This window comes from Acomys russatus, chromosome 25 (genome assembly GCF_903995435.1).
Source record: "Acomys russatus chromosome 25, mAcoRus1.1, whole genome shotgun sequence".
Lineage (NCBI taxonomy): Eukaryota > Metazoa > Chordata > Mammalia > Rodentia > Muridae > Acomys > Acomys russatus.
Genome location: NC_067161.1, coordinates 34,387,613 through 34,410,096, shown reverse-complemented (window position 1 = coordinate 34,410,096; position 22,484 = coordinate 34,387,613). Strand labels below are relative to the sequence as shown.

Sequence of the window (22,484 nt, the reverse complement as noted above, 5' to 3'; positions counted from 1 at the left end):
GGAAACTCCTAGAGATGGTGGTGATGCTGGTTGGGCAGCGGTGTGAATGCCAGTTAATGTCAGCGACCCATACACTGAAATATGAGCTGGGCTGTATGGTAAATTGTGATGTCATATGCATCTTATCTCACACACACAAGTGAAGAGAGGGCTGGGGAGATGGCTTAGAAGGTAAAGGTGCCCATTAAATCTGACAACCCCTGGTTTGACTCCTGGGACCCACAAGGTGGAAGGAGAGATCAACCCCTGAAAGTTACCCTCTGATCTCCACACACACTGCGGCATGTGCCCGCTCACACACAGTAAGTGTAGAGTTTTTTTGTTTTGTTTTGTTTTGTTTTTAAACGCGGTCTCATTATATATCTCTGGCTGGCCTGGAACTCACTGTGTAGAAAAGGCTAGCCTCAGCCAGGCACGGTAGCCCACGCCTTTAATCCCAGCCCTTAGGAGGCAGAGGCAGGAAGATCGCCATGAGTTCAAGGCCAGCCTGGTCTGGTCTACAAAGTCAGTCTAGGACAGCCAGGGCTACACAGAGAAACTGTCTCAAAAGGAAAAAAAAAAAAAAAAAAAAAAAAAAAAGCAGGTAAAGGGGGCTGGAGAGATGGCTGAGAGGTTAAGAGTTCTTCCAGAGGTCTTGAGTTCAATTCCCAGCAATCATATGGCGACTCACAAGTATCTATAATGAAATCTGGTGCCCTCTTCTGGCGTGCAGGCAGAGTATTGTATAAGTAATAAATGAATAAATCTTAAAAAAAAAAAACAGGTAAAGGACCTAAACAGACATTTTTTTAAAACTTTTAAAAAAAAGATTTACTTATTATTATGTATACAGTGTTCTGCCTGCGTGTACACCTGCACGCCAGAAGAGGGCACCAGATCACATTATAGATGGTTGTGAGATGTGGTTGCTGGGAACTGAACTCATGACTTTTGGAAGAGCAGGCAACACTCTTAACCACCCAGCCATCCCTCCAGCCCACAGACATTTCTTTTTTAAGATTTTATTTTTAGCCGGGCGTGGTGGCACACGCCTTTAATCCCAGCACTCGGAGGCAGAGGCAGGCGGATCGCTGTGAGTTCGAGGCCAGCCTGGTCTACAAAGTGAGTCCAGGACAGGACAGTCAAGGCTACACAGAGAAACCCTGTCTCGAAAAACCAAAAAAAAAAGAAAAGATTTTATTTTTAATTCGAAGTGTCTGCTGGGCCCCCTGGATTTTCAGGTGGCTATGAGCCACCCAACATGGTTGCTAGGAGTTGAACCCAGGTTCTCTGGAAGAGCAATAAGAGCTCTCAGCTGCTGAGCAATCTCTCCAGCACCAGAGAAGACATGCACGCGGCTAATAATGGCACAGAGTCACTCCCAACATCGTCTCTATGTTAACCCAAACCACACTGATACTGTTCTACATGCTCCTGGCTGGCTGGAATTTTTTTTTTTTTAATTAAAAAAAAAAAAAAAAAAGTAAGAGGGTGCAGGGACATCTGTTGCAGCTGGTTGGGGAAATAGCCCAGCTCATCCTCAAATGGCCAAAGAGACACTATACAGCTGCATGGCAGCTTATACCTATAATCCTAGCACTGGGAAGCTGAAGCAGTTAAGTCTCTGAGTTTGAGGCCATCATGGACTACATGAGGTATGGTGGCCCACACCTTTAATCCCAGTACTGGGGAGGAGAGGCAGGGGTGTCTCTGAGTTTGAGGCCAGTCAAGGCTACATAATGAGACCCTGCCTTCTCAAAGACAGCAACAGCTGGAGAAATGGTCCAGCAGTTAAGAGCACTGTCTCCTCTTCCAGAGGACCAGGGTTCAATTCCCAGCACCCACATGGCAGCTCACAACTGCAACTCCAGTTCCAGGGGATCCGACATAGTTACGCATGCAGGCAAACAGCAATTCAAACGAAATAAAAATTGAGAAATTATTTAAACCAACAACAATGAGATATGGAATGCATAAAGCAGCAGTTCTGCTAGGGGTGTACTCAGGAGACACGAAACAGAGACTTCACTTGTATTATTCACTGCAGCAAAAAAATGGGGCTGAAACAATGGCTCGGTTGCTAAGGGCACTGTCTGCTCTTCCGAAGGGCTTGGGTTCGATTTCCAGCACCCACATGGTGAATCACAATCTTCTGTGACCCCAATCTGAGGGAGTCCATTGTCCTCTGTGGGCACCAGGCACACAAATGGTGCACAGACATACAAAATACCCACACACACACATAAAATAAAAATAGTTAAAAGAAAAAAAAGAAGGAAAGAAAGTAAGAAAGTGCTTGGGGCTGGAGAGATGGCTCAGAGGTTGAGATCATTTTTTCTTGCTGAGGTTCCCAGGTTTCACATGGTGGCTCACAACCAAGTAAATCTAGTTCCAGGAGATTCAACACCTCCTATCTCCACAGGCACCAGGCATGCATGTAGTGCACATACATGCAGGCAAAGCACTCAGATACATAAATAAATAAATATTGTCTCTTTCATAATGAAAACCCCACAAAAGCCCCAGGGTCCAAATAAGACTAGCCACCACCAGCTTCCCTCAGTAGGAGCAATACTGAGCCCACCTGAAGAAAAGTCTCAGCACGGACTGGGGGAAATTGGCAAAAAGCAAACCATCCAAGACAAAAATAAGCAACAGAAATAATAACTTGGCTCTCTTCTATCAAGCTAGAAGTTTTAAAAGTATATGGATGAAAACAGGTCTAAAATCTCCAATGCAGGCCTGGTGAGAGGATCAGCAGGATAAGGAGTTTAGGGTAACCTGGGGTTACATAGTGAGTTTAAGGCTAGCCTGAACTACACAAGACCCTGTCTCAATCAATCAAACAACAACAACAAAAGCAACAACAAGAAAAAAACCCTATCCAAAGTAAAACCAAAGCTTATGGCAATACAATAAAAGTATACATTGTACCTATGTATGAAATTGTGAAAGAAAAAAAAAGTATTTTTAAAAATGAACATTGGGGGCTGGAGAGAGGGCTCAAGGGTTAAGAGCACTGGCTGCTCTTCCAGAGGACTGGGGTTCAGTTCCCAGCACCCCTATGGCAGCTCACAAGTATAACTCCAGGTCCAGGGGATCTGATACCTTCATCCAGACATGCACGCAACCAAAACAGTAATAAACATAATAAAAATTGAACACTGAAGCCAGGTGTGGTAGTGCACTTTGATCTCAGTACTTGGGAGGTGGGGGCAGGGGCAGGCAGATTTCTATGAGTTTGAGGCCAGCCTGGTCTACAGAGTGAGTTTCAGACAGTCAGAGCTACATTGCGAGACCCTGTTACAAAATTTAACCAACAAGCCTGATAGTGGTGGCGCACGCCTTTAATCCCAGCACTTGGGAGGCAGAGGCAGGCGGATCTCGGAGTTCAAGGCCAGCTCCAGAATAGCCAAGGGTACACAGAGAAGCCCTGTCTTGAAAAACAAAACAAACAAACAACAAAACAAAATAAAAAGCCAAGCAGTGGTGGCACACACTTGGGAGGCAGAGACAGGCAGATCTCTGTGAGACTGAGCCCAGCCTGGTCTATAGAAAGAGTTCTCTAAGACAGTCATGGCTACACAGAGAAACCCTGTCTCAAACAAACAAACAAACAAATAAAAATATTCAAACATAGGTTTTCATGGAAAAACCAGAAAGCCAATTTCCCTTCAATGAATGGGACACGTGATATGTGTGTGTGTGTGTGTGTGTGTGTGTGTGTGTGTGTGTGTGTGTGTGTGTGTGTTTTAATATGACTCAATTGATTGCCATAAACTAGCTGTGGGCAGAATTGTGGTCATCCAAGTCACAGCTAGGGAGCACTGCCCATCCATCCTAACTGTAGGCCCATTATTGATTCTGTCTTCACAGGATGCAGCAGCCAAGTTTACCGGGCTGACTATCAGCATGCCTCCTGTCTTCAAACCATCGTATTAAAAGTGGTACTAGAACACACGCAATTTATGCCAACAACAGGAATTTATTCTGTTACATAAAACCACAGCACTCTGAAGTGTTTGAAGCCACATTTCCACTCAAGATGAGGCTAATACATTTGTCCATCAAAAACAACACTCGTGAGAAGAAAAAAAAGGAAGATCTCCCTACGAGCTACCATTTCACTTGGGTTGTGGCAACGACCATTGTGTGTCCTTTAATACCCACAGATACTACACACAACATGCTCAACCACACACACTCCCCCTCACACAATGTGCGCTGAGCGACATGGAGAGATTGGTTACGTGGAGCTCTCTGCCCAGACATGATTGCTCTGGCGGCCAGGCTCAAGGCGCTGGTGCAGAGGGCCCCAGGCTAACGACAGGTGCACCTAGTAGCTATCATGTCTTCGTATTCTTTGTAAGCAATGGAGCCATCCGGTTCGATGGTCAACACGCTCAAGGGGCTGTATTTGCCTGGCACACACGAGGGCCTTGGCACCGACGGGTCCAGCTTCTCATAAATGACATTCTGGACCATGGTGTGCACAGGAGAGCCATACCGATGCCTGACCGCCCGGGGACAGTCCCCTTTACAGTACCTAGGGTTGTATCTGTGCGGGGCCACGATCCAGTTGTCCCATTGCAGCTGACTAAAACTCAGTCTGAAGTCATGGAGTTCACACTCATTTTGGGGAAAAAGAAACTGTTTGAAGTAGTCGCTGAGATTGAAGGGTGCTGTAAGAACTGGCTTCTTGGCCTTCGAGCTGATGGCGTTCTGCCCTCCTCGGCGGTGCCGGGCAGATCTTTCCACCTCAGCAGCCTCCTCTTTTACAGGATGGGCAGCCACACTGTCCTGGCCAGCACGCTGTGACGGCCTCCAGGTGGAGTGAAGGGAATGCCAGGAGTGATAGGCCTGAGCACTGGTGTCATTGAGGTATAAGATGAGTGAGGGGGGCACTGACAGAGGCATGTTAAACACACCGTCCTCTGAGGCCTGGTCTTTTGTGCATGTAAAATTGACAGACATGTGAATGCTCCTCTCACTGGAGGCCACCAAGGGCTGAAGGAGGGGGGTCACGTCCATCTCAATCCATCTGTGTTTCTTCAAGGTAAATGAGTACGGCACTCTCGGGGGAGCTTTGCCAGAAGACATGGGCTCCTTTACCACAAGGTCCCACACGCAGGTCACAGTGGCGGAGGGAGCAGCTGAGTTGTTCAGAGTGTACAACAAGACTGATTTGAGTAAGTGTTCCATGGCAGTCACTCGATCCAGGTTAAATAGCAGGTCCACCATGGGCAGGGGGCCTGGGAAGAGAAGCCACCAGTAAGTAGTGGTGCAGACTAACTGGAGGGAGCAGGAAGTGAGATGGAGGAATCAGTATTTGACCATCAGCAGCTTCCCTTCCCTGCTTTCTTAAGCCCCAAAACAAAGGGAAGACAAGAGCTAATAAAGAAAATATAGAGGGCCTGGGATGTGACTCAGTGGCAGGGCACAAGAGCCTGGTTCTCGCCTTGAGTTGGGTAGGGAGGTCTAGTTTGTTGTTGTTTGTTTTGTAATACCATCACTTTGGAGGGCTAAGGCAGGAGGATTGCCACCAGCCTCAACTATGTAGTGAGGCACGCGCGCGCACAAGCGCGCGCACGCACACGCACACACACACACACACACACACACACACACACACACACACACTGGTAGCTCAAGCCTATAATCCCAGCACTTGGGAGGTAGAGGCCATCTTTGGCTACACAGAAAGTTTGAGGTCATGAATTGGTTAAATGAGACCGACTCTCTTTCAAAACTCATCCCCCTGCCCCTGCAACCCCACATGGGGCGGCTCAAGCCTAGGAAGGTAGAGGAAAGAGGACCCGGAGTTCAGTGGCCCCTTTGGCTATGGACTGAGTTCGAGGCCAGCCTGGGCTATACGCGAATGTGAGCTGGTGGGTAGCACTCAGGAAGGACAAACGCCAGGATCTACACGGTGCAAGAAGAGAGCTGACTTCCGAAACCTTTTCTCTGACCTCCACCTCCAGTTCACACATGCAAATAAATTTTATCTCCAAAAAAGTGAGAACAGCTTTGCTGGAGAAGTGAAACAAGAGACAATATTACACTCTCCAGTTCCAGACCCAACAGCTTGTTCCAAACACAGACAGCTCTCCCTATGGCGGCGGCGGTGGCGGCATCCCCACAGACACAGCCAGGAGACCCTGGAAGGCCGTGCTCGCTAGGCCTAGAAGACATTCTAGGCCCAGACGAAGCAAGTCAATTAAGAACATCTGACTGCCACGTTAATCTTACCCTTTGAGATTGGAAACAAATGGTGGCTATAAGGCTCCTGTAGTAAACTGGGCTGGTGGGGAGGGAGAGAGGGTAGCTTAAAACAGCCACAAGTGCTCTGTACAGATGTGATGGTGTTCTTTACGCCAGGAGCTGGTGGCAGAGGGGTGTGTATGTGTGTGTGTGTCCAAGTGTGTGTGTATCCAAGTGTGTGTGTATTGGGGGAGAGGGGAGTCATTGGGCACACGCTCTCAGAGGAGCACATATGGAGGTCCAAAGACAACTTGTGAGACATGGCTATTTTTATATTTTTGGTTGTGAGCCTAGCCTTTAATGGCTGAGCCATCTCTCCAGGCGAAGACACGGCTATTTTTAAAGCACGCCTCTTTTTCTTACCAAACTGTTCCCATTGTTGACTAACATTTGGAAGTTTGGAACTAAAGTCATGTGTCACCACGCCCCACTTGAGCTTTGTTTTGTTGGTACTGAAGGTCAAACTCCAGGCTTCTTCTGGCATACTGAACATAAACGGTACCATCTCTCAGCCATACATTTTTTTTTTTTAAATAAAACAAAACTGTGTACTGTGCCAGATGGAGACTGAAACTTTCCTCTTGCAGGAAAATAAACAAGAGGAAATGTCCCCATTTATCACACCCACCGCTGGCTCAAAGGGAGCGTTTTAGGCACAATGCTAGGCAACAGCTTGGTGGAATAGAAAGAGGTGATAGCCACATCTCCAGACCTTTCTTTGGCCTTTCGAGATGTTAGTCTTTGTTAGGCTTAATATGTTGAGAGCTGGTGTGCTCCTGCATGCTTGGAACCCCAGCACTGAGGCAGGAGAGTCACGGCGAGTTTGAGGCCAGTCTGGACTACTGATTGAGACGGAGGCAAAAGAAAAAACAAAAGAAAGAAAGAAAACTCATATGAGATTTAAAAAAAAAAATCTATCCTATGAGTTGCTTAACTAATGTAGGTTTAGGAAAAAATTAGACAGTGAAACCAATGCTACTGGCCAGGAATGTGGTCGCAGAGGACTTAGCTAGCGTGTGTGAGCCCTCGCCACCTGATCCTTTGCACCACCACACCAAAAAAGAATTAAGAAACTTGAAAAAAGAAGAGTGCTGAGTTTGTCGCAGCTGGATACTGAGAATCATGCAAGACAAAATTCACATAATGGTGTAAACCTGTACGACCCCGGTTCTCAAGGGGCTGAGGCAGGAGGACACAGAGTTTGAGGATAGCCTGTGTGACTGTGTCTTGCCTCAAAACAAACCAGCAAACTCAAATCAAACCCTGGCTCCATTTAGGAACAGAAACACTGCCAGTCCCAGCTCTTCCCTCCGCCTAGCTGAGCAATCTGCACTAACCCACCTGGTGTCTGGTTGCTGGTCGCCTGCTCCTGCTGGGCACAGGGGCTGAAGAGCCGAACAGTGTTGTAGAGGTGACTCCTGCTGGGTTTGGGAACCCCTTCCTTGGTAGCATATGTCTTGTAGAGCTTTTTCATGTAGTACAGCGCTCTGGAGTCAGGCTGCAGCTTAGGGGCCTCACCTCGCCTGTCAGATAGGACCTTAAAGAGAGGAGGCAGGAGGCCTGACCTGTCGGTCCCATCTGTAGGCAGCAGCAAGGACCAGGGGTAGGCCTCAGACTCCAAATTTGTACTAGCTGCAGCCTGGGACTCTCCTTTAGGTGCCCGAGAGCTGAGGCTAGGAAGAAAATACAGCCAGGCCAGGCAGCAAATCCCCAACAGGAAGTTGCTGGGAAGTGCCATGGCTTAAGAGAACTGAGAAGAAACACATCTCCCCACACCGCTGTTCTAACGACTGGGGAGGCCCTGGCATGGTCCTTAAATAAATTCTAGGTGTGGAAGGCTAGCTCCAGGTCCGTAATTAGACCTCAAGGATGCCTAGCTGTAAGTAATTTTTTATCAGCTCTACAGCAGTCAGCTGCCAGCATGGTTTTTGTTTTTTTTTTTTAATCCAATTTGTTCTCATTAGCTACAAATTTATCTACTCCTGTAGCTTTCTTTCCCCGTTTCTCCTGACATTCGCTTCAACCCCACAAAGTATCATTACTCTAATGGACCATTTACATAGCTGAAAATCCAAGAAAAAACCGAGGAATTGTAAAGCAAAACTCTTAGGGCTGGAGATGTAACTGCAAAAATATTCGATTTGGGTGTTTTTGTTTTCTTTTGAGTCACCATCTCTCTCCACAGCTCCCAATTCCAGGTGCTTGGAGTAACTGATTGCTCGCTGCATAGTGACTTGGAGAGGCAGAAAGTCACAATGGGCACAGAAATTCCAGTGTGATGTTAGGCTGCTTAGCCTGTCCAGCTGGTTTAGAATGGGGATGTAAAGTTGACACAAGAGAACAGCTACTTGCAATGTGTTTTAAAAAGAGGACATCGGGGGCTGGGGAGATGGCTCGGAGGTTAAGAACGCTGGCTGCTCTTCCAAAGGTCCTGAGTTCAAATCCCAGTAACCACATGATGGCTCACAACCATCCATAATGAGATCTGGTATCCTCTTCTGGCCTGCAGGAGTTATCAGGTAGAACACAGTATACATAATAAAGAATAAATAAAAATAAAATAAAGAGGACCTCGGGAGCCAGGTGTGGTGGCACATGACTTTAATCCCAGCAGGTGGGAGGCCAGCCTGTCTACGTAGCAAGTTCTAGGACGTCTGGAGCTACATAATGCAGCGGCCTTGTCTCAGAATAAAAACAGGGCACCACCTTTAACCTTGACCAATTAAAAAATACAATATCCTGTGTTGGAAGTTAAAGGCTCCAGGATGGCTCAGCTCTGGTTACTCTTCCCAGAGCAAACTGTGTGGCTCATGACCATCTGTAACTCCACTTCCAGGAGATCCAAAACCTTTCTCTGGCATCCTTTGGAATGCAAAACACCCATTAGAGAATGAAAATAAACAAAATATTTTTTTTAAATATTTTATTTAATTTTTAACTTATCTGTGTTGATGTGAGGGTGTCAGATCTTGGAGTTACAGACAGTTGTGAGCTGCCATGTGGGTGCTGGGAATTGAACCTGGGTCCTTTGGAAGAGCAGGCAGTGCTCTTAACCACTGAGCCATCTCTCCAACCCCCAAACAAAATATTTTTTAAATGCCACAATATCTATCTGGAGTGGCAAGATAGCACCTGCCACCAAGCCTAATGACCAAAAATCAGTCCTAAGGACCTGAACTGTAGGAGGGCAAAAGAGACTCCTACGGGCTGTCTTCTGACAGACACCCACATGTGCCCCTACCCCTTGCATACAAAAATACATATTTTAAAGTGGAATGAAAAGTACAGTATTTTGATGTCCTTGTTTTTGGTCTGATGCCATACTTTGGTCAGTTTTGAGATATCTGCAAGTGCTATTTATTGTTTAACCAACCACCCAGATGGCAAAAATCACGGTAGTATTTTAGTCCTTGACTTAAGTATTTGTGTTCCTGCCTTGGAGCTGAGACCAGGCGAGGTAATCCGGGAGGAAGCGCAGCATGAAAGAAGGGGCTTACCTAGAGCCCCTCAGAAAGAGACAGTCTCTTGGGAGCAAGTCAACATAACAGAAGATACAAAATCAGTTTGCACAGCACCAGATTGTTAAAACTTGCAAAACCCTTGCAAAGTTGAAGCTCTCTGTCTGCGAAGCCGTCCTAGTTTGATTGCCAGATTATATACAGCCAGCCATCCCATTTACAGGCACTGAGAAAAGCTGACAGGTGGGCGAGTCCCACAGGAGAATATCAAAAGAGAGCATTTAGGGAAACACAACAGCTCCTAACACACTAAGCCCGAACCGAGCGCTTCCTCCCCAGCTCCCACCACTACTATTCGCGTCCAATAACTGCCAGATGGAGAGCTGACGACTTGTGACTGAACTGGGAGAAACGTTTGTGTCACACCTTGGGTAAGTCTACAGCCTTCCTGTGGCTTGCTAGCGTTTCCCGTAAGCCCTGAATCCGTGACCCTAATTTTGTACTGTGGCTAGTGAGGGTCTGACAACAGGCGAGGCCCTTTTTGCTTACGGGGAGCACATACATCTGGCAGAAGCTAAGGGACAGCCAAGAGAACAAGTCCCTTTTTTTCTGCTTTAAGGTAGCTTCCTCCTCCGGTACCTAGAGAAAGGCCCGGCCGGGAGCAGAAAGGACCGCCTACGTGCTCTTAAGCCCCTCCCATTGTATTAAGCCAAGCTCATTAGCATATAGGCCCAGCCCTGTTTCCCTCTAGGCCCAGACACCTGGAAGCCCCGCCCCTGCTCCCTAGCTCCTGCCCACTCCGGCTCGCCCGGAAAGCCAGGCCACGCCCACCCAGGTCAGCAGCTATTTCTCTTTGCGTCTCCCCCTAGAGATAGAAGGAAAATGGTAGTTCCCGGAAATGACTTCATGATCTGCAGGATGAGTTTCCGCTCCTCCCGGAAGTGACGTGCGGAAGCCGGGCTCAGCGCCGTGAAGTTAGAGGTGACCCGTTATTGAGGGCTGGTGTGGGGCGTTGGGAGCCCCCTGTGATAACTGAGCCACACGCCTATCCTCCGTCCTCAGGGCCGGAGCCACCATGGGTCGCGAGTTTGGGAACCTGACGCGGATGCGACACGTGATCTCCTACAGCCTGTCGCCCTTTGAGCAGCGCGCCTTCCCGAACTTCTTAAGCAAAGGCATCCCCAATGTGCTGCGCCGCACTCGCGAGCGCATCCTGCGCGTGGCGCCGCGTGAGTGCGGGGCGGGCGGGGGCGGGGGGAGGGCCGCGCACCTTTCCTTCCAACATCCTCGACAGACGTGGAGTTCTTATCAAATCGAAATGACTGGCCTAAGGTCACTTGGTTGACTCCAACGTCTCCCTCTGAGGTCATCGCAGTCCATTATCATTGATGAAATGCTGATGCAATGTCTTGGGTTAGATATGCGGCCGATTGTGCTGACGGTGTCCTGGCATTGTGACTGTGCCAAGAACCGATGGCAGATACAGTTGAATTATTAGAGAGGTTGAGGCCCGATCCCAGCAAGGACCATATAATGAGAGCCTGTCTCAAAAGAACAGAAACATAGGCCCGGGGACGGCTCAGCAGTTAAAAGCATTTGTTGCTCATTCAGAGGATCTTGGTCCCGTTCCTAGCACCCAAATGGTGGTTTACAACCATCTGTAACCCCAGCCCTAAGGAATATGACAATTCTCTCAGTCATGGGGGGCGGGGGTTCGTGTGCTGCACAAACATACATAACTACAGGCAAAGCACTTATGACAGGAAAAGCAAAGGCTGGACACGCACGCCTTTGATTCCAGCTTTCAGAAGGCAGAGGCAGGCAGATCTAGGAGGCCAACGACAGCCGGGCTACACAGAGACACTCCGTCTTCAAAACCAGACAAAAAAGTTGAAAGCTTGGGACAGTAGAAGGACAGGCAGAGTTGGTTGAAAGTCAGACATGAGGACTGGTAGCAGGACAGTGGTGCGTGACACGGGGGATCTGTTGTTTGAGGCCGTCTAGTCTATATATTGGGCTCATACATATATCTGTTTTAAAGGACCTGGGGGCTGGAGAGATGGTGTGTGTACTTGTTAATGCAGAAGACCCAGGTTTGATTCCCAGAACCCATATGGTGCCTCACAACCATCCATCACTCCAGTTCCAGGGGATACGGCATCTTTTTTGGTCTCCAGGGTACTGCATGTGTGTGGTGCACGGCCATACATGCATAGAAAACACTCCCCCACAAAGTAACAAAGCAAAATTGAAAGAGAAAGAAGCCCAGAGGTTGTGTCCTGGGAACTCAGCGCTTACTTTCCTGATTCTTACAGCATTTGTTATGTTCTATCTGATCTACACGTGGGGGAACCAGGAGTTTGAGCAGTCCAAGAGGAAGAATCCAGCCATGTATGCAAGCGACAAGTGAGCAGCAGGCATCTGGATGACGGGTCTCCTGCCTTTGAAAGACTGCTCTCTGGGAGAGGAGCCTGCACCAATGCCCTGCAGATAATAAACTACTTATGGGTTTTCCTTTTGCGACTTTGTTTGTCTCACTGTGTACCCCTGACTGGCCTGGATCTCCTAAGAAAGCTGCCCGCCTCTGAAGCCCTGGTGTTCACCACCATGCCTGGCCTGTTTTGTAGTACAAGCAGAGGCCTTCGAGTGACTGGTAATATTCAGGTTCCTGGTGATCCCTTTCTCCACACAAGTCCTGAGTGGGGCTTGGGGTGTAGGTGCAAGATCTTTTTGGTTTGAGTTGGTTTGTTTTTTCCAGGCAGGGTTTCTCTGTGTAGCCTTGGCTGTCCTGGACTCACTTTGTTGACCAGGCTGACCTTGAACTCAGAGATCCACCTGCCTCTGCCTCCCAGAGTGTACCACCGCACCCAATTTTGAAGTGTGGTCCTTAACTTTCTGCTCCTGTTGGAAGTCTAGTGGTGACACTGTAATTAGGATGTCATGTGTTCTTTCTAGACACGTAAATGAACTTTGAACTCACGGCAGTCTTTGAAGGAAGCATTATGATCCCTTTGCAGATGAGGAATCGCAGTTTTAAGTACTTTGCCCAGAATCACATGACAGTGAGTTGGTAGAGGCAAGTTCCCAGCTCTGCTGCCTGCCTTAGCCTGAGGAAGGGAGAGCAGGAGGCAGTCCCTTGACTGTTAACAAGCAGGGGTCAGTGAGGGAACCATGGTTGGCTTTATGTCACAGAGCCAACCCAACAGTGGCTTTTAATCATATGTGGACCACAAAGGCTAAAAAGACTATCCTTTTTGGATGCCCCTATTTCCTCTCCACCTGGAGACGATTGGGTGGGTATGGCTGGCAGTCCTGAGCTTCTGGCCCGTCGATCAGCTAAGGGCACATGTTGCAGCCTGTCTTGACTCTCAGACTTTGGCCTGGTGATTGCCAGCTAGTGCCAAACGATCTCAGGAGAGAAGAAATGACTTCCAACAATAGGACATCTGTAAGTTGCTTAGACTGTGAGGCAGGACGTGGGAGATGAGTGTACCTGCTGTGGCCTTACACCCATGCCTTCAACCTTCCTCATGTTGTGACCACCTCCCCAGCGTAAAATTTTTTTTCATTGCTACTTCACAACTAATTTTGCTACTTTCGGAGTCGAAATGTAAATACCTGTTTTCTGATGATCTTAGACAACCCTTGTGAAAAGATCAAGGTGCGGCCGCAACCCATAGGTTGAGAACCGTTGCCTTCAACTGTCACTTCTGGAGCCTTTAGCTTCTTACCTATAAAACATAGCAACCCGAAAGCGCTTGGGTTGGCTGTGGTAGAGATGGTTAAACGAGCAACGCCAGGAAGTTCCCAGGGCTGTACACCATACCCAGTCTAGTGTTCCTGTTTGACTCTGTCCAGATTCCTGGGTCTTAAATGCATGGGTCATAGACTCCAACCAAACTGAATCTGAACTAGGCCATGTGGTGGTGGTGCATGCCTTTAATCCCAGCACTTGGGAGGCAGAGGCAGGTGGATCTCCGAGAGTTCGAGGCCAGTCTGGACTACAGAGCGCATTCCAGGAGAGCCAGAGCTGTTATACAGAGAAACCTTGTCTCGAAAAACCAAAAAAAAAAAAAAAAAAAAAGAATCAGAACTAGCCGTGTGGTAGTGGTAGATGCCTTTAATCCCAGCACTCAGGAGGCAGAGGCAGGTGGATGGCTGTGAGTTCAAGGCCGGCCTGATCTACAAAGTTAGTCCAGGACAGCCAAGGCTACACAGAGAAACCCTGTCTTGAAAAAATAAAACAAACAAACAAAAACAAAGTTCAGGACAGCCAAGGCTACACAGAGAAACCCTGTCTTGAAAATTTAAAAAAAAAAAAAAAATCTGAATTAAAGGGCTGCCAAGATGGTTCAGAGGTTAAGAGCACTGCTCTTCAGGAGGTGGTGAGATTCCCAGCAACCACATGGTGGCTCCCGACTATCTGTAATGAGATCTGGTGTGCAGGCACACATGCCAGCAGAACACTGAATATATAATAAATATTCTGAACTAAGGGGAGGGAGAGATGGCACTGTCTGCTCTTCCAGAGGTCCTGAGTCAATTTCCTGCAACCACATGGTGGTTCGCAGTCATCTATAAAGAGATCTAGTGCCCTCTTATGCAGGTGTACGTTGCAGATACAGCACTCACGTACATAAATAAAAATAATAATCTGAAATAAGCTGCAGGCCTTAAAAAGGTAGAGGTACAGCTATGTCCATCTTGACTTTGGACACACCAGCTCCTCAGAAGATCAACTTAAGTTTTCTTGGTCCACAGCAGGAGAGGAGCTTCTTGGTCTGACCTTTTAAAAATCTATCTTACTGGGGCCCGGTGTGGTGGTGCATGCCTTTAATCAATCCCAGCACTTGAGAGACAGAGGCAGGTGGATTGCTGTGAGTTCCGGGCCAGCCTGGTCTACAAAGCGAGTCCAGGACAGCCAAAGCTACACAGAGAAACCCTGTCTCAAAAAAACAAAAACTATATTATTGTGGGAGTACATATGCCACATTTTTCTGAATTCCAGGGACTGCACTTGGATGGGGAGCGCTTTTACTGCAGAGCCAGTCTCTGACCCATTGTGACTCTGCTGGTCAGAGGGTTCTATTCATGGCTGAACTTGTTAAAAACTATTTCAGCCTGCTCCTCACAGAGTTTTTTCCCTTTGAGCTTGGGGGCTGAGGTCTCAGCTGACGGGTGCCCAGACAGTGGCTCTATGTGATGGAGGACCTGGAGCTACTTTAGGGACTTGTTCTTTTTTATGCTACTTTTTTTTTAACTTTATAATTTTATGTGCATTGGTGTTTTGCCTACATGCATGTCTGTATGAGGGTGTCAGATTTCCTGGAACTGGAGCTACAGACAGCTGTGAGCTGCCATATGTGTGCTGGGAGTCGAACCTGGGTCCTCAGGAAGAAGAACCAGTAATCTTAACTGATGAGCCATCTTTCCAGGCATAGGGACTTGTTCTGTTTATAGAGATCCACAAAGGACAATGTGAATCAACCTCTCCCCCTATTCACTCACTCATACACATGCGCACTCGGGTGTGCACGCGTGCACATACACACACACACACACACATACACTGTGTATATAGGCAAGAGGTTGACATCAGGCATCTTCTATCACTCTCTACTGTGCTTTTGTTTGTTTTGTTGTTGTTTTGAGACAAGGCACTGAGCCTCAGGTTCAAGCTAGCTGAGCTGGTCAGGGAGCCCTAGGGACTCTACCTCCCAGCACTAGGATTGCAGACACACTGCCTCTCCTGGCTTGTTACTTGGGTGCTGGTGTTCTGACGTTTGGGTGGCAGGTGCTTTACCACCTGAGCCATTTCCCTACCTCCTCGAGTCAAGCATTTTAAGGAAGGAAAGACAACTACTGTGGTCCCATGTCTCAGATACCCACAGCTTCCAGCCCTAAGATACAGCTGGCTCTTTTGTCTGCTGTGATGCAACCGTTTGCTCCACTTAACTCTTTGGAGAGGCCCATGCTCCTGCCCGCACATGGCTCTTATGGGCTGTAGTCTGGGAAAGGGAACTCTCTTCATTCTGCCAGTATTGTAGTCAGTACATAGGCCTACACAGTACAGGCCCAGACACCTGCCAGTTCCAGCCAAAAAGCAAATACACTTTGACCCTTTGTTGAAATTTTACCTGGAAACGTTTTTCCATTTCAAAGTCTCCCACCTTTTATTAGGCACCTCTTGCACAGGGACAACACAAACGTGTCCCATTACTGCCAAGCCTTAATGATCCCCTCTCCACCTGGAAGACATTCAGACACCAATCACGGGGTCTCTACCCTTTCTCCTGTTTCATCCCAGCACTTTTCTCTAACCGCTCCCTGGGGTTGTACCTGGAGTGAGCAAGCTCTCGCTAGCAAACCTGCTTGTCTCTCTCTTCTTGTAAATTACTTGAATCCCAAAAAAATGTGCCCACAAAGCTTGAGGCCTACTCCCCTCTATGTCACTGTGAGAGCAGAGAGTAAAGCTGAAGAAGGGAAGGGGGCCTGGGGTCAGATGCTCAGGGTACTTAGCAGCCCTCAGCTTCTGCCTCCCAGTCAAGAGTTCTTGTCCTACGGCTGAAACTAGGGCAGCTGAGGCCTATGAGGAAGGAGGCTGTAGCTCTTCATTCGCTTAGCAACATACTTGATGAGAGAGAATGGCTGCAGTGTTTAACCTTCAGGTATAGTGTGGCTCTTCACAGCAAAGGTATACAATGGCTGCGAGTAATTGGTGTCACTTCTGCTGAGGGCTTAGATGCTAAAGTTTGAGGGGTGCTTCATGACTTTTTTTTTTTTCCTTTAGCTAAGGATTGAATCCTAAGCTTTGCACATGCTAGGCAAACACCTGACCACTGGGCTACATCCCCAGCTTCCACATTTCCTTTAAATACAACTACAGGCTATGTTGAGGTGTTGATAACCTGCCCCTATGACCCCTCAATCCTTGGGGAGGAGGACTGGCCTGCAGATGGCTTGAACCTGGGGCTCTTGAACAGTATTGCACCATGAGGATAAATGATTTTTTCTCCTGTGCACAGGGCATGGGCGTCAGGTTCTTTCCCTTTACTGGGCTATGATGAACTTTAGAAACTACACAACAGTTTGTTTTGCTCAGGGCCAAGGAAGGCAGAAATGGAAGGATGGGAGAAAAATCCATCTTTTGGATGAGTTGCATGTCTGAGCGCTGGCGAAGGACTGGCCCTGAGCCCACAGCCCTGACTGGTTCTTCTAGGACATCACGTTGTTCAGGCTTGCTTATCTAATCACTCCTGTGTTCTTACTCAATGTTCACTGGGTCACGGCATAGCCTCTCCCCAACAAAAGTTCCCATTGAGGCTTCCCCTTGGGGTCATTTATGGAGAGGGAGGGTGAGGTGTTGTCTGGTCCCGAACTAGTAAGATTCGCTGGCTGTGTTTGGTAGGTGGGTCTTTTACTCAGTGACTTTTTTGTTTTGTTTTTGTTTTTTGAGACAGGGTTTTTCTGTGTAACTCTGACTGTCCCAGAACTCACTATGTAGAACAAGCTGGTGTTGAACCTGGACATCCACCTGCCTTTGCCTCCCAAGTGCTGGGATTAAAGTCGTGTGCCACCAGAGCCTGGCTTTACTCAGTGACTCTTATGCCGTGGTAATCTTCATCAGAGTTCCATTTTCCACAGAGGACTGGAACCAAGGCAAACAGATCTTTGGAGTTTAAATCCCCCAAGGCAGACAGATCTTTGGAGTTTAAATCCCCGCCCCCCCCCCAGCTCTAAAATCCATCACACTTTTCCTTTGGCAAGAAGTGACATTAGCTTTGCTTGACTGGCGACTACACTACTACCTTTGTCACCGGGCATTTTTTCCTGGGACAAAGAAACAAAACCAGGCTCTTGTCCAAATGTCCAATCGTGACAATGAGAAGAGCCTTGGGAAGGGTTGTTATTGGTGAGAGAGAATATTTGCAACTTTATTTATTTATTTTTGCATTTCTTATCGTCATAAGGGGATCTAAGTTCCTATGCATGTCCTGATTTCAAATTTAGCTTCTCCTCTTAAACTTATTAAAAATCTCCATGGCCAAGTGGGGTGGACCACTTCCAAGACCAAGGCAGGACTGTGAAATTGGGCTAGCCTGGGCTGTGTGGTGAGATGTTCTCAAAAACCAAAGGTCTTGTCACCTAGTACCCATAAGTACTCACATTCAGTAAACCGTTAATCTAGGGACCCACTAAAACCAATGTTTGGGCTTCAGACTTGGTCTAACATCTGCTGCTCTGAGGCTGCTGGAAGGGAGTGCTCTGCCAAAGCCTTAACTACTGAGGATAAAGGCCATGATTCATTTGATGATGTCAGTATACAAGCTGTAATGACACCGACTTAAGAGTTCCTCCTACCTCCTCAAATGTTCTTAAACAAGCCTAAGGAATGAGACAGCTTGTTCTTTACTGGACGGCAGTGCAGACTGGCAGGACAGCAGCTCCTAGTGAATGGGGGGACCTGGGACACTGCAGACTGTCCGCTCAAGCATCCTCCCAACAGAAGGAACAGGAGGGCATATCCAATTGCCTGTACACAACAGGTCAGTGGTTTTTGCCTAGAGAAGCTCAGAGGTCAACATTACTTCTAAAGACCTTATTAGAATCACTGAGCTATTTTAGGACTTATTCTTGGTTCTGGGAATTGAACCCAGGGCATCATACATGCCCCCACTAATACACTCCCAGCCTGCTGAGCTATTTTAGAAACGTGGCCAAGTTCCTGGGCTCCTTCATAGATCCACGTGGCTTTCAGAGGGAAGGCTGGACAATGCTGATTTCTGATAAGATGGGTGTAAGGGTCCAGACCAGCATCACCATCAAAGTCCAGATGAGAGATCAGTGAGTGCAATGTGCCTGAAGTGTGGCCCTTGAGTACATCCCTTAGGTACACATTAACTTATAAAATCGATCGTGATTACAAACAAACTTTGCCCCTATCTCATCTGGCGACCATGAGAAAGGCAGAGAGGTGTCAGTCTATAAAAGGAACGAAGAACTGTCCCCTGCCTCTCAGGCTCCAACACCGTCCTTTTGCCAAGATGGTACAGCTCAAGCTCTTTGCAGTGCTCCTGACTTGCCTGCTGCTGTTGGGTCAGGTAAGAGAGGAATGTTGGACACAGTAGTGGCAGTGGAATTCAAAGTCAGACCCAGTCCTGAAAAATGCAGTCCAAACTCCTGGAAATGGCCCTTCTACTATAAGGGTGTGCAGCAGAGGGTCGGTGCTTCCCCACCTGAAGTGAATATGCCTTTGCTCTGCAGGTCAATGGCTCTCCAGTACCAGAGCTGAGTTCAGCAAAAAGATCCCGGAGAATGACCCCATTTTGGAGAGGGGTTTCCCTCAGGCCCATTGGCGCATCATGCTGGGATGATTCAGAGTGTATCACTAGACTATGCAGGTATTTGACAAACCTGGGTGCAGGGTGGACCAGAGAGCCCTAAGAAAACAGAGGGACCCAAGGGTAAATCTGAGGTGTGTGTGTGTGTGTGTGTGTGTGTGTGTGTGTGTGTGTGTGTGTGTTTCAGGGGGGAATATATGAAGTTGTAAGCCCCATGGAGGAGAGTTCCTTGATAGCCCAAGAACCATCCAGATTGCTAACACTGGGCAGATGAAACAAGGAATAGTGGAGACAGTAGAGGTGACCTGGGGCTCCTTAGGTGTAGACCAATCTTAATTACTCCGTTTCTTCCCCTGCTAGAAAAAGACGCTGTTCCCTAAGTGTGGCCCAGGAGTAATGTTCATACCACATGGAAGGATCACCTCCAACAGTGCTCTGTTCTACGGAATATTGGTTAACTACATCTTGGCTGTAGACATTTAAGTGAAGCAATCTTGTGTTTTTAATATTTAAAGACAGGTACTTGCTTTAAACTGGCTTCCATTTCTTATTAGAATGTTGCTGATTTGTACATAGATATAACTAAGTTTGTCAGAGTTTATTTTTCTACAAATACTATTAAATGTCTCAAATCTGAGTTCTAGCAGTCTGGAATTGACACTTAACCGAGTCACTTAATACGTTACAGGAAACAGCACTCACTGTCCAACAAGTAGTGCTGCTCCACCTGAGAGGTATGGCAAGCACCCACTCTTCAAAGACTCATATATAGGCATAAGCTCAAGAGTGGCCGGTCTCGGCAGATCAGCAGTTGTGGCTCTTTACTTTGCAAAGGACTCTTCAGGCTGGCACGTGCCAACTGAGAATGTGCAAAAGTGTGTCTTACTTTATGAACAGAAAACAGACCAAAACAAACAAAAAGTCTGAGCCAGGTAGTAGTGGCCCAGGCCTTTAATCACCACACTCAGGAGGCAGAGGCAGGCAGATCTCTCGAGTTCGAGGCCAGCCTGGTCTACAAAGCAAGCCTAGGACAGCCAGGGCTACACAGAGAAATACTGCTTCAAAAAAGAAAAAAAAAAGTCTGATTTAATAAAACAGTAAGAGGCTGGAGAGATGGCTCAGTGGTTAAGAGCACTGTCTGCTCTTCCAGAGGTCCTGAGTTCAGTTCCCATGGTGGCTCACAACCATCTATGCTGAAATCTGATGCCCTCTTCTGGCATGCAGATAGAGCACTGATACACATAAAAAAAAAAGCTGGGCATGATAGTTGCATATACCATATACCTTTAATCTCAGTACCAGGGAGGCGGGTGGAGGGGGAGGCAGAGGCAAAAGTAGGCAGATCTATGTAGGTTCAAGGCCAGCCAGGTCTATATACTGGGTTCCAGGTTAGCCAGGGCTACAGTGAGACCCTGTCTCAGAAAACCAAAACCTAATAAATAAATAGTAAAAATAAAAAATCATCTATGCCTTAAGGACATCAAAAAAGAATTGAAAATTTGTTGGTGCTGGACAATTGAGATACATGGACAAGGACCCATGGCTCTGAGCTCTATTTTTTTCTTTTAATTTTAAAATTTACTTTATGTGCATTGGTGCTTTGTTTGGATTAATGACTTTTGGGGGGGGGTTGTTTTTTGATACAGGGTTTCCCCATATAGCCTTGGCTGTCCTGGACTCACTATGTAGAACAGGCTACCCTCGAACTCACAGCGATCCACCTGTCTCTGCCTCCCAAGTGCTGCGATTAAAGGTGTGCACCAAGGATTCATGTCTTTGAAGAGTGTCAGAAACCCTGGAACTGTAGTCATAGACAGTTGTGAGCCACCATGTGGGTGCTGAGAACTGAACCCAGATCCTCTGGAAGAGCAGGCAGTGCAATTAACCACTAAGTCTATCTCTCCAGCCCCAAGTACAACTTTTTCTGTAATCAGAAAATGCAGCCTGTGCTGGTGGGACCTTTACAGAACAGCAGTATCAAAAGAGGAGCTGAAGAAGTGAGAGCACAGCACATATAAATGTTATACAGAAAAGCTATCTGATATTTATTAAACTTAGTTTCTCCAGCTATGGTTTGGCATTATACAAAGCATCGTAATGACACAGTAGAGTTAAAAAGTTTTACAAATTGAAATGTGATACCCTTGTCTCCAAATATTTTAATTGCCATAAATTTGTTTAAAAATACACATTAAACGCATGTTTGACACTCTAAACTTTCTATAATCTCAATACCACAAAATACATATAATATACTATACAGATGTGGAAAATCTAGTTAGTATATAATACTTTGCTCACCATTAACAGCTTATTATGTGAAATGCACATACTGACTTAGAAATCCTAGCTTTTGAGCCCCAAAGTACCTCTGAAATTTAATGTATTGCAACAAATAAAAATCACAGTATAGAATTGAAATTTTGGTTGAAAGTGTCAGATGCCTAAATATTTTGGATAAAAGAAATATAAGAAAAAGATTGGATAATGTACAAGGTAAAGGCCTCCCTCCTATCAGCAACAGTGCCTTTCTGAAGAGTCACCTGGCCTGTACTTTATCAACCATGTTACTTCCCCTCCAAAACCCTCCCCAAATAGCAAACCATTATTTACCAAATGATTTTAATTTCAAATAAAAAGATCTTCAATAAATATATAAGCATCTCCATCCTCCATATATAAAATTTCTCAAAATCATTCAAAACAGAGGCTAGATAGAAATTTCCCTAACTGTGCTTACCAACCCGGTACTAGCCCTCAAGTGGGGCCTTCACAGGCCCTGCCAATTGAGCCAGTGCTGTTGGCGAGCCCCCCCTCCCCCACTATCGAATGCTCATGTCAGTGATGTGCCAGGTGTGAGCATAATGGGGACACCTCCGAGTCAGCAACAAGCTCAACAATATGGACGCCATGGCACTGGTCTGAAAGGCAGCACTTCCAAACTGACGTCTTCCAGAGGTACAGGACAGGCATAACACCCCAGTGGCTAAAAGCTGAGAATAAACCTAACACAGGAGCAGCATGGTCAAGCCAAGTATTATTAGGATTTCGGGGTAGGAGTTTGTCCATGCTCTTCTGAGAGCTTTCTCTGTGTTTAAGGATGATGACTTCTGCTTAGCTGAGCAATGGCAGCAAGGAGAGAGACGCATGCAGACATTCCTGAAAGTCAACTTCTTAAAATATTAGCAATTTAAGCTGCTGAAACCTCTGACTAGTTGAGACTTTACCTGAACACCTTGTTCTAAATTTCATTTACACGAGAGGTATAGCTTCTGTTTCCATCCCTGCTCTGGAGACAGCAAGCTCCTTTTAATAAACCATGGAGCTCTCGTGCAAAGAGAAATTCTGCAGACCAGCACCCTCGTACTCCACTTTGCTTTTCTCAATAGGGTCTCTCTCTGTAGTGCATGCTGGTCTCAAACTGACAATCCAAGCACTAGAATTA

At 47.0% G+C, this 22,484-nt stretch overlaps 3 protein-coding genes across 3 annotated transcripts; 2 read left to right on the top strand and 1 right to left on the bottom strand.

Annotated features, from left to right (window-relative positions):
• Positions 1-3,965: 3,965 nt before the first annotated feature.
• Positions 3,966-7,978, bottom strand: Gdf9 (growth differentiation factor 9). Its single transcript, XM_051167737.1, has 2 exons — positions 7,582-7,978; positions 3,966-5,231 (listed from the first exon to the last, which is right to left on the bottom strand). Exons 1-2 carry the CDS (start codon positions 7,976-7,978, stop codon positions 4,300-4,302), a joined length of 1,329 nt encoding a protein of 442 aa, XP_051023694.1. The 3' UTR covers positions 3,966-4,299.
• A 2,655-nt stretch (positions 7,979-10,633) lies between these two features.
• LOC127208154 (cytochrome b-c1 complex subunit 8) lies at positions 10,634-12,197 on the top strand. Its single transcript, XM_051167536.1, has 2 exons — positions 10,634-10,927; positions 12,014-12,197. The coding sequence occupies exons 1-2, from the start codon at positions 10,774-10,776 to the stop codon at positions 12,106-12,108; spliced, it is 249 nt and encodes an 82-aa protein (XP_051023493.1). The 5' UTR covers positions 10,634-10,773; the 3' UTR covers positions 12,109-12,197.
• Positions 12,198-18,644: 6,447 nt separating this feature from the next.
• Positions 18,645-19,595, top strand: Leap2 (liver enriched antimicrobial peptide 2). Its single transcript, XM_051167618.1, has 3 exons — positions 18,645-18,799; positions 18,963-19,099; positions 19,400-19,595. Exons 1-3 carry the CDS (start codon positions 18,656-18,658, stop codon positions 19,434-19,436), a joined length of 318 nt encoding a protein of 105 aa, XP_051023575.1. The 5' UTR covers positions 18,645-18,655; the 3' UTR covers positions 19,437-19,595.
• The last annotated feature ends 2,889 nt before the right edge of the window (positions 19,596-22,484 follow it).

Coding starts and splice junctions, on each gene's coding strand:
- Gdf9 (XM_051167737.1), bottom strand. CDS start 7,978: ATGGCACTTCCCAGCAACTTCCTGTTGGGGATTTGCTGCCTGGCCTGG. Junction 5,232..7,581: donor GACCAGCAACCAGACACCAG/GTGGGTTAGTGC, acceptor TTCTCTTCCCAG/GCCCCCTGCCCATGGTGGAC.
- Leap2 (XM_051167618.1), top strand. CDS start 18,656: ATGAGAAAGGCAGAGAGGTGTCAGTCTATAAAAGGAACGAAGAACTGT. Junction 18,800..18,962: donor GCCTGCTGCTGTTGGGTCAG/GTAAGAGAGGAA, acceptor TTTGCTCTGCAG/GTCAATGGCTCTCCAGTACC. Junction 19,100..19,399: donor TGTATCACTAGACTATGCAG/GTATTTGACAAA, acceptor TTCCCCTGCTAG/AAAAAGACGCTGTTCCCTAA.
- LOC127208154 (XM_051167536.1), top strand. CDS start 10,774: ATGGGTCGCGAGTTTGGGAACCTGACGCGGATGCGACACGTGATCTCC. Junction 10,928..12,013: donor CATCCTGCGCGTGGCGCCGC/GTGAGTGCGGGG, acceptor TGATTCTTACAG/CATTTGTTATGTTCTATCTG.